Consider the following 10,914-nt stretch of genomic DNA (forward strand, 5'->3'; position numbering starts at 1 on the left):
CCCCCCCGCCACCACACTCTTTTTTGGTATTCACTTTCATAGTAACTGAAATTATTAAAATGTTCTGTTACCATGAGTCTGTTTTGAAAAAATAGGCTGCCTTTTAAGCAATCTCAAGATTTTTTTTTCTTTTCTTTTTGGCATATGTTGTGATTCTCTGTAGGCTTACAGCATTTCATTCCTAGTTAATTCATTTAATTGCTTTGGAGTTTTTTCTTCACCTGTAAGGTGTTGCATAAATGTGTAAATTCTAAGGAATTCTGTCTTGCGACTGTCGTACACCAAAAAGAGAATGTGCTGCCCTAAGCATATATTGCATTAAAATGAATTTTCTGAATAGCTTGTCCCATAGTTATACTTTTTTTGAATCAGGTGATAGAATTTTTGAGCTTACAGATAATAAAAGAAGATGCTCTTTTCTTTCTTATTCGAGTTCCCAGGCTTAACTTGGAGTGGAGCATAGGTTCCTAATTGACACTGTGGTTTCTTGCTACATTTGCGGGACCTCTCTGCCTGCCTCTTTTACTTCCTTCCCTGTTTACTCTGCTTCACCCATACTGGCTTTTTTGCTGTTTCAAGAACATACCAGAAACATTCCTGCTTCAAGTCCTCTACATTTACTTCTCCTCCTGCCTGAAATGTTGTTCGCTTGTATGTCATTTTGACTTAAGTTTCTCACGTTCTTCAAGTCTGCTTAAATCACACGCTCTCAGTGAGGCTTACCTTGACTACCTTATTTACTACTGTGTCTTGCCCTTTACCCCACATCCTGAGCTCTCTTCCCCTGTTCTATTTTCTTTTTTCCATCGTACTCATCATGTTCTAACATGCTTTCTCAGTTACTTATTTTTTATGTTTGTTGTTTATGATCAGTGTCCCTTGCTAGAAGCATAAGCTCACTGGCGGAGGGTTCTTTGTCTGTTTTATTTAGTGATGTATACCAATTGCCTAGTGCCTGTAAGAGAACAGTCCTCAGTGAGTTGGATTTGCCAGGTGGCATCTGGAGTGGTTAGTGCAGAAGTAAAAGAAATGATGGCTTTGGATGGATTCACATATCAGAGAATAAGGAATGAAGCACATAAACTTTTACCCAGATTATTTGGGTTCTCTTTGTCTCACATTTGTGTGAAAAGGGACGAGTGTTCCAAAAGATGTAATATATTCCAGGGATTCAGGATTGTATGTACACATTTAAGTACACAGCAATGATTGAAGAATCATCTCACTTTCTAGGATGACTTACTGTCAGAAAGAATATTTGTTGTTCTGTTATTTTACTCTCATAATAGATTAATTACTTTAGCTTTCAGGGTTGTCTTTTATTTTGGAGACAGAGTCTCACTCTCACCCAGGTTGGAGTGCAGTGGCACGGTATTTGCTCACTGCAGCCTCCGCCTCCCAGGTTCAAGTGATTCTCCTGCCTCAGGCTCCTGAGAGGCTGGGATTACAGGCGCCTGCCACCACACTTGGCGAATTTTCTGTATTTTTAGTAGACACAGGGTTTTACCATGTTGTCCAGGCTGGTCTCGAACTCCTGATCTCGTGATCTGTCTGCCTTGGCCTCCCAAAGTGCTGGGATTGTAGGTGTGAGCCACTGCACCTGACTTTTTTTCTTTTCTTTTTTTTTTAAGACAAGGTCTCGCTCTGTTAACCAGACTGGAATGCCATGGTGCAAACAGGGCTCACTGCAGCCTTGACCTCCTGGGCTCAGTGATCTTCCTGCCTCAGCCTCCTGAGTTATTTGCACCACAAGCATCTGCCACAGTGCGTGACTCCCAAAGTGCTAAGATTACAGGAATGAGCTACTGCATCTGGCCAAGTTCTCAATTTTTAAAAATGGATTTTATTATTTTATTTTATTTTTTATTTTATTTATTTTTAGAGACAGAATCTCACTGTCAGGCTGGAGTGCAGTGGCATGATCTTGGCTCACTGCATCCCCAGCCTCCTGGCCTTGAGTGATCCTCCCATCTCAGCCTCCCAAGTAGCTGGGACTACAGGCACACACTACCATGCCTGGCTAATTCTTTGTATGTTTGGTAGAGATGAGGTTTTACCATGTTACCCAGGTTGGTCTCGAACTCCTGAGCTGAAGCAATCTGCCCACCTCGACCTCCCAAAGTGCGGGGATTCCAGGCGTGAGCCAACACGTCCAACCTTTAACTGATTTTAAAATACAAAATAAGGCCGGGTGCGGTGGCTCACGCCTGTAATCCCTGCACTTCGGGAGGCTGAGATGGGAGGATTGCTTGAGCCCAGGAGTTCAAGACCAGCCTGGGCAACACGGTGAGACCGTGTCTCTGCAAAAAAAATTTTTTTTAATTAGCTAGGTGTGGTGTTATGTGCCTGTAGTCCCAGTTACTCCAGTGACTGAGGCAGGAGGATTGCTTAAGCCCAGGAAGTCGAGGCTGCAGTGAGCCGTGTTTGAGCCACTGCACTCTAGCCTGGGTGACAGAGTAAGATACAATCTCAAAAAAATATATAAAAATAAAAATAAAATACAGTATAAAAATGCAGTTAGAGACTGAATGAAAGAAAACGGCAATAGAAATGGAATTAAGGTTCCATTCTAGATACTCTGAAAATGTGTCCATAGACATTTAAAGTTTAAAAATGCAGGAGCTGTAGTGTCATCTTGAATAGCTCCATGATACAGAAGGATCTGTTTCCTGGGTAGCATCATAATGTGGCCTATTGTGATGAATTTACCCTAGTTCAGAGCCTTGTTTGCTTAGAAGTCTGATTTGTAGATTCATCAAGAAAAGGACTCTCCTTAAAAGTTAAGACTTGAGTAAAGCTCATTTGACTGATATTATGAAACCAACTTGTTGGTTTGTTAACTTTCCCATGAGAAATAACTATTACTAAGGCTAGAACACTCAAGCCATTTGCAAGACTATTTAATATATTATCTTTCTGTGGACAGACCTCTCTGTTGGAACCCTGTTGGTTGTTTGGTGTGCATGGAATTAGAGGGAGAGGAGTTGCTTAGATACGTGTTTAATAGCCCCAGGTTAAGAAATGATAGCTTAATGCATTAATCACCATGATCGAATGGTCCTGCCAATGAGACAAGAATTTATGAAGTGTGTTGTCTGAGGCTTCTTTCTGCCTCACAAATCTTGGATAGGTCCTGCCACCACCAGCTTTCATGCTGGTCAACCCTCATCCCTTCTGTTGGATACATTGTCCATAGTTAACAGTCTGGTGAGCCTTAAGGAATTAGCATCACCTGTCTGTTTTGTCTTCTCTGCTCTGTAATATTGATATTGTTCCTTGGTTTTAACTGTAATAGAAGTCTTATTTCCAAGTTCTTGGAGTAACCTCAATGCAAATCCCAGTTACTGACAACAGTATACATTTTAAAAAACATTGATAACTGATAAATTGCTACTTAAATATCTTTTAGTGGTCACTACATTCCAAAGATAATCTGTTTACCTCTCCCTTACAGAGAAAGTCTGAAGGCTGGTTCTACCCTATGCAGTGTGACGATCTGTGTATGTTGTTAATAGAATAAAAGGGCCTAGGGTTATGGCATTTAACTTTATAAAGGTTGCTGATCTCTAATTTCAGAACTTTTAATAAAAGTTAAAAAATTTTTTTCTGTATGTGGTTTCTTTTGTTTTTCTTTTCTTTTCTGTTCTTTTTTTTTTTTTTTAAGACAGAGTCTCACTCTGTCACCCAGGCTGAAGTGCAGTGGCGTGATCTCAGCTCACTCCAACCTCCACCTCCCAGGTACAGGTGATTTCTCCTGCCTTAGCCTGCTGAGTAGCTGAGACTATAGGCATGCGCCACCACGCCTGACTCCTTTTTGTATTTTTAGTAGAGACGGGATTTCACCATGTTGGCCAGGCTGGTCTCGAACTCCTAGTTCGAGTGATCTCAAGTGATCCGTCCTCCTTGGCCTCCCAAAGTGTTGGGATTACAGGCGTGAGCCACCGCACCCGGCCTCTGTATGTGATTTCTTTTTCTCTCTAATTCACTTTGCTAATTTGTTCATAGGTGAGCTACATGGAAATTTACTGTGAGAGAGTACGAGATTTGCTGAATCCAAAAAACAAGGGTAATTTGCGTGTGCGTGAACACCCACTTCTTGGACCCTATGTGGAGGATCTGTCCAAGTTGGCAGTTACTTCCTACACAGACATTGCTGACCTCATGGATGCTGGGAACAAAGCCAGGTATGGTGGGAAATAGAGTAATGACTGAAGTCTTTGGCACCTTTTGAGGTCCTTTTTTCCCAGTTAAGGGTTTGAAGCCACACTTACAGCTATGAAAGTTGCTTTTATTGTAGAGTCGTCTGATCCTTTGACTGTGCTGTAACAGTGAGGGCTTCACTGTGTTGGGTTAAGTATCTTTCTTCCATCTAAACAGTGCATTACTGAAACATGTTAGAGCTCTGGTTAAGTTTTACTCTTAGGTTTTCATCAAGTCATGGTAAAATGTTAGTTACCATGTATATATGTGGCTATGGTAGTAATTGATTCTGGAATAAATGAACACCAATAAAGAATAAAAATTAAATGCTTCATTGGTTTCTAAAGGGATAGCTGGAGTATGAAAAATGATTCTGATGGGGTGCCTTTGGAACTGGATGGGCTCACAAATAAGGCAGTATTGAGAGCAGTTGTGTAAGTGACAGTCTTGCAATCTGTGAATAAGTTTAAGACTATTGCTTGTGATTGTTATGCTTATAATGTGGAGCCTGCTGTCCATTTAAACTCTCATCTAAGAATTCCATTGTCACGTGGTCACCTTTATGTTTATTTAGGACAGTGGCAGCTACGAACATGAATGAAACAAGTAGCCGTTCCCACGCTGTGTTTACGATTGTTTTCACCCAGAAGAAACACGATAATGAGACCAACCTTTCCACTGAGAAGGTAGGAGAACTTCAGTCTGTAGGCTTGAGTTGTGAAGGATGGAGATTTTGAGAAGTCCCTTTTGTTGCTCTCTGCTTTTTGTGGAAGGCTGAGTGTTGGGGGGTGCTCTTTTACTTGATGGAGGGTGTTTTATAGCCTCTGCTTATCATTTTTCTTCCACCCTACACCAGTTTTCTGTATAGATTCTTAAATGAAGTTGCAAGATAGAGAATAGAGTTAGGAAAAAAACAATCCAGGACTTTGGGTCTCAAAAACTACTCGATACAAGACATTTAAGCGGTCCTATGGGAGAAAGTTTTTCTTTTCTTCTTCTTGACTGAACCTTTTTATTATTACCATGTTAGTTGCCTTTGGTATGTGTATTTTTTTTTTTTTTGAGCTACGATACTGTTATAGTGGGATTAAATGTTTAAGCAAATGATATGTTTTATTCCTGGAAAGTAACTCCACAACAGTTCTGATGTTCTTTAAATACCTTTCTTGCTTATTGATTTTTCATTTTCTATAGTGGTTAAATGTCACAGACTTTAGAGTTAGATTGCTTGCTTTGAATTCTTATTCTGCCACTCTTCAGCTATGTTACTTTGCGCAAACTACTTAACCTCTTTGTTCCTCAGTTTCCCCATCCATAACAGCCTGATAGGATTGTTAAAAGAATTACATGTTAATATAGGTTAAGTGCATACAATAATGTCTGGCACAGAGTAGCCACTCAGTAATGTCAATCTTATTGTTATTGTTAGTAATAAAAAATTTATGTTAAATACTACTCTATCTACGTTCCTAAGAAGGATGCAACTGGATTTTTAAACTTGAAGTTAGGTTTATTTATTTATTTATTTATTTTGAGACGGAGTCTCGCTCTGTCGCCCAGGCTGGAGCGCAGTGGCCAGATCTCAGCTCACTGCAAGCTCCACCTCCCGGGTTTATGCCATTCTCCTGCCTCAGCCTCCCGAGTAGCTGGGACTACAGGCGCCTGCCACCTCGCCCGGCTAGTTTTTTGTATTTTTTAGTAGAGACTGGGTTTCACCGTGTTAGCCAGGATGGTCTCGATCTTCTGACCTCGTGATCCGCCCGTCTCGGCCTCCCAAAGTGCTGGGATTACAGGCTTGAGCCACCGCGCCCAGCTGAAGTTAGGTTTATTGTACTGGCAATTATAAAAGATCCTTTGCCTTATAAAATGAGTACTTTAGATATCACTGTCATCAATTATTAGAATCACCTTTTATTTGTTGACTTATTTCTAGCTCAAAATGATTTTTAAAAATATACTCCTGCTAGGCTGGGCGCAGTGGCTCACGCCTGTAATCCCAGCACTTTGGGAGGCCAAGGTGGGTGGATCAGGAGGTCAGGAGTTCAGGACCAGCCTGGCTGGCATGGTGAAACCCTGTCTCTACTAAAAATACAAAAAAATTGGCTGGGCGTGGTGGTGCATGCCTGTGGTCCCAGCTGTTCAAGAGGCTGAGGCAGGAGAATCGCTTGAACCCGGGAGGCAGAGGTTTCAGTGAGCCGAGATCGTGCCATTGTACTCCAGCATGGGTGACAGAGCGAGACTCTGTCTCAAAAAGAAAAACGAAAAACAAAAAACTCCTGCTGGGCACCATGGCTCACACTTGTAATCCAAGCACTTTGGGAGTTTGAGGCGGGAGGATCACCTGAGGTCAGGAGTTCGAGACCAGCCTGGTCAACATGGTGAAACCCAGTCTCTACTAAAAATACAAAAAATTAGCCGGTCATGGTGGTGTGTGCCAGTGATCCCAGCTACTCCAGAGGCTGAGGCAGGAGAATCGCTTGAACCTGGGAGGCGGAGAGTGCAGTGAGCTGAGGTCGTGCCACTGCACTTCAGCCTGGGTGATAAGAACGAAACTTCATCTCAAAAAAAAAAAAAAAAACAACAAACTTCTTATGTAGGTGATCAAATAACTTGCTTAGCCAGAGGTTATAATGTTAGTGCTATTTATTAGTTAGTATTTATCTGAATGCCAGCAAAGAACATTGTATATAAAAATGTTTTTTGCCCTTCTCCCATGATGTCAAATCTACAAAATTAATGTTAATCCCATAATCATAGCTTTCCTGGCAGTCCATTTTGGATACTTTTGTCTGAACTTTCCTGAAGCTTTATTTTTTTACAACTTTATTGAGGTATTGTTGAAGTATACAGTAAATGGCACATATTTAAAGCGTAAAATTTGGTCAGTTTTGACATATTTGTATGCCTGTGAAACTAGTGCCACAATCCAGATAATGATAATTTCTATTATTCTCAAAAGTTGCCTCATACCTGTTTGTAGTCTTTCTCTATATCCCTTCTACGGCAATCCCTGGGCAGTTCCGGACCTGCCTATATATTAGTTTACATTTTTTAGAATTTTATATAAATGGAATCATAGAGTATGTGCTGTTTTTTGTTTGGAGTCTTTCACTTAGCATAGTGATTTTGAGATTCATCTATGTTGTTGTGTTTATCAGTAGTTCCTTTTCATTGTTGATGAGTATTGCATTATACAGATACACCACCGTTTATTAATTCAGCTGTTGATGGACTTTTAAACTGTTCCCAGTTTTTGATTATTACAAATGAAGCTGCTGTGAACATTTGTGTACAAGTCTTTGTGTGGACATTTGATTTTGTTCTCTTGGTAAATGCTTAGGAATAGGATGATTGAGTCTTATTGTAGCTCCTTAAGAAATGTCGAGTCCGGGCGTGGCGACTCACACCTGTAATCCTAGCACTATGGGAGGCCGAGGTGGGTGGATCATGAGGTCAGGAGTTTGAGACCAGCCTGGTCCACATGGCGAAACCCCGTCCCTACTAAAAATACAAAAAGAAAAAATTAGCTGGACGTGGTGGTGGGCACCTGTAAGCTCAGCTACTCGGGAGGCTGAGGCGGGAGAGTCGTTTGAACCCAGGAGGTGGCGGTTGCAATGAGCCAAGATCGCTCCATTGCACTCCAGCCTGGGTGAGGGTGACAGAGAGAGACTCCATCTCAAAAAAAAAAAAAAAAAAGGAATATCAAACTGTTTTCCAAAGTGATTGTACCATTTTACATTCCCACCAGTAATATGTGAGAGTTCCAGTTGCTTAAAGCTTCATTTTTAGTATGCCTATTTAATGAGTTGACGAGTTTTACTTATTTTTATAACATACTCTAGTAAACTATGTCGGGTTTATCCTAAAGTTACTTTTTTTGAACCGTGATAATTGCTATGAATTTTGTGCTTGCTCTTTTTTTTCTAATTAAAAAAAAATTTATTTTTTTAAGACACAGGGTCTTCTATGTTGCCAGTGTGGAGTGTAGTAGACAGCTTTGAACTCCTGGGCTCAAAGGAGCTTCCCGAGTAGCTGGGACTACAGGCGTGTGCCACTGCGCCTGCTGTGTGTGCTGTTTCAGCTGACTCTGATAGATGTTGTCTTGATCTTTTTGTGCCGTATTTAAAAGCTCTAATACTTTTAGTTTTCTCCATACCTTAATCTTTTAAAAAGCATTCTGCCTCTAAATATTTCCAGCCTCTATCTTGCTTATTTTTGAATTGCCCCCATGTTATTGTTCTTTATCAGGTCAGTAAAATCAGCTTGGTGGATCTAGCAGGAAGTGAACGAGCCGATTCAACTGGTGCCAAAGGGACTCGATTAAAGGTATTTATTTTAGCAAATAAATGGCCTGATCAATAAATGTTCTGTACCATGGGACAGCAAACCATGGCCACCACCTGTTTTTGTAAATAAAATTTTATTGAAACACAGCTACATACATTTGTTTATGTATTGTCTATGGCTGCTTTTGCACTGCAATGGCAGTGTTATGACAGAGACCATATGGCCCCCAAAACCTAAAATAATTTGTATCTGTCCTTTTATGGAAAAATTTTGCCGACTCCTGATCTGTAACTTCAATGGAAGGATAAGTTATCGAACTAAATAGTTAGGGAGGACATCATAGTCAGGGTGAGAGTTGAATTGCATTTTAAGGAACAGGCAGAATTTGGCTAGATGGAATTAAGAGATGGCAGTGGGAATAGGATATCAATACTCAGATGTGAGAACAGAAGTTTCATGTTGATGAGTTGAGGGAAGAAGGCTGCACACATCTGTAAACTTTTGGAGCACAAGTATCTCGAAGATACTTTAGGACTGTCAGTTAGGCCTGTGGTCTCAGCATGTTATTATCAAGTGGAGAAGAGGACAGATTGAGGACTAAAGGTTGTTTTTAGAACTTGTAATAATAAAGAAATATGCTAGCATATGGCAAATCATGTTTTCTGTTGTATATGATATGGCAGTAGTGGAAATTCTTCATCATCATTCTTTCATGTTTGGTATTTATTTTAGGAAGGAGCAAATATTAATAAGTCTCTTACAACTCTGGGCAAAGTCATTTCAGCCTTGGCAGAGGTGGTAAGTTTTATACTTTATTATAAGGGGAGTTGTGTCTGTTCAGCAAATATACTTGATGATATTTTATTATTGTTTATGAAGGCTGCCTTTCTGTGGCCCTTTCTGTAATCTTGCCTTTCTCCTTTTAGAGCTTTTCAGATAAGATACTAGGTATAAAACAGTTTGACTTTGTACTACAAGTAAAAGAGACTAAGGAGAACAAAAGTAAATATAGATCTATAAAAACTAGAGCAAACACCTAAGGTTTGACTGATTTTTTTGAGCCTTGTTTTATGTCTATCACAAAAACCAAGTCGATTTATTGTCTCTTCTTTTCCTGTGTAATGTTTTCTGAGTGGGATGCAGTATCTTTTGGAGTATTTTGAGCAGTTTGGCTTTGGTGGATGCTGTTGATTTGAGAGCCAGTAGTAGGTTTTTTGTTTTGTTTTGTTTTTTTTCCCAATAGTTTTGTTCTTTTCCTACTCCTTAATGGTAGAACAGTAAAGCTAAAACAAAAACTTTCTTTTTTTAATTAGGGGCTTCATTGCCTGCATTATTTAAATTAGTCATTGTGTGTTCTAGTTTAGTTTAAAACCTCATTTTAATTGCTAAGAATTATGAAATGCTTTCTTGCTTGCCTTGGAGAAGTCATAATCTATGACATGAAATTTAAACAAAATCTCATTTTCTACTTGGAGGCTTATCCTGTGTTCTTGTTTTCTCTTTTAAATGCTTTCACCTGTAGGATAACTGCACTAGCAAGGTATGGTGGGGATTGGTAGAGATAAACTAGAATTGACTTTTATGTTTTAAATCTTCACCAGGATGTATGGTGACATAAGTAGGAATGGAACCTTCAAAAATCTTTTCATCATTTGTTTTCTGGCTCTGGAATTTAGAGTGGCTGTAAATTTAGAGTGACCACAAATCATGAGATTTCACACCAAAATTAATTTATAGAACATGATATGCTTTGGAGAAGGAATTAGGAACAAGGCCGGGCATGGTGGCTTATGCCTGTAATCCCAGCACTTTGGGAGGCTGAGGCGGGCGGATCATTTGAGGTCAGAAGTTCGAGACCAGTCTGGCCAACATGGTGAAACCCCATCTCTACTAAAAATACAAAAATTAAGTGGGCGCGGTGACACATGCCCATAGTGTCCCAACTGTTCATGGGTTTTAAACTGAGGTTTTAGGCCTCAAGGATTACACAGTGGAATGAAAGTTTGTTCCACAAATCTGAATGACCGAAAGGCTTAATTCTCCCTTGAGGTCTGTGCAATCTAAAATTGAACCTGCTATTGGAAATGACTTTCTGATTGGTGGATTATGTGTCTGTGGGTAGAGTGGAATGAGATGATGTGGACGTATTTGATAAGAGATGCTTCTTGCCTACTCCCTTACCTCCTCAAAAAAAAAAAACAAACAAACAAACAAAACACAAACCCCACAAGACCAGCCACTAAGAGGCCCGGCCACGTAGTACTCATTTTCTGAATAGAAAAAGTGCTTGTGCAGATAGTAGGATCATCCTTAGCTTAACCTTGGATTATACCAGGACTGGATTTTAAAACTGCTGATTTGCTGGAGCGGTGTTTATCAGTGAGGCCCTGCCTTTCCCCTTAGTAATTTCTTTTTTTTTTTTTTTTT

General features: G+C 40.0%; 1 protein-coding gene across 1 annotated transcript in view; it reads left to right on the top strand.

The window, feature by feature from the left end:
* Nucleotides 1-10,914, top strand: part of KIF1B (kinesin family member 1B) — a 187,697-nt gene that overhangs the window by 41,094 nt on the left and 135,689 nt on the right. Inside the window, exons 5-8 of the mRNA XM_011935843.1 lie at nt 4,006-4,184; nt 4,775-4,886; nt 8,449-8,526; nt 9,220-9,285. Of these exons, the coding sequence (XP_011791233.1) occupies nt 4,006-4,184; nt 4,775-4,886; nt 8,449-8,526; nt 9,220-9,285 (435 nt within the window). The remainder of the gene's footprint in view (nt 1-4,005; nt 4,185-4,774; nt 4,887-8,448; nt 8,527-9,219; nt 9,286-10,914) is intronic.

This window comes from Colobus angolensis, unplaced genomic scaffold, assembly GCF_000951035.1.
Source record: "Colobus angolensis palliatus isolate OR3802 unplaced genomic scaffold, Cang.pa_1.0 Scaffold149, whole genome shotgun sequence".
In the NCBI taxonomy this organism is placed as follows: Eukaryota; Metazoa; Chordata; class Mammalia; order Primates; family Cercopithecidae; genus Colobus; species Colobus angolensis.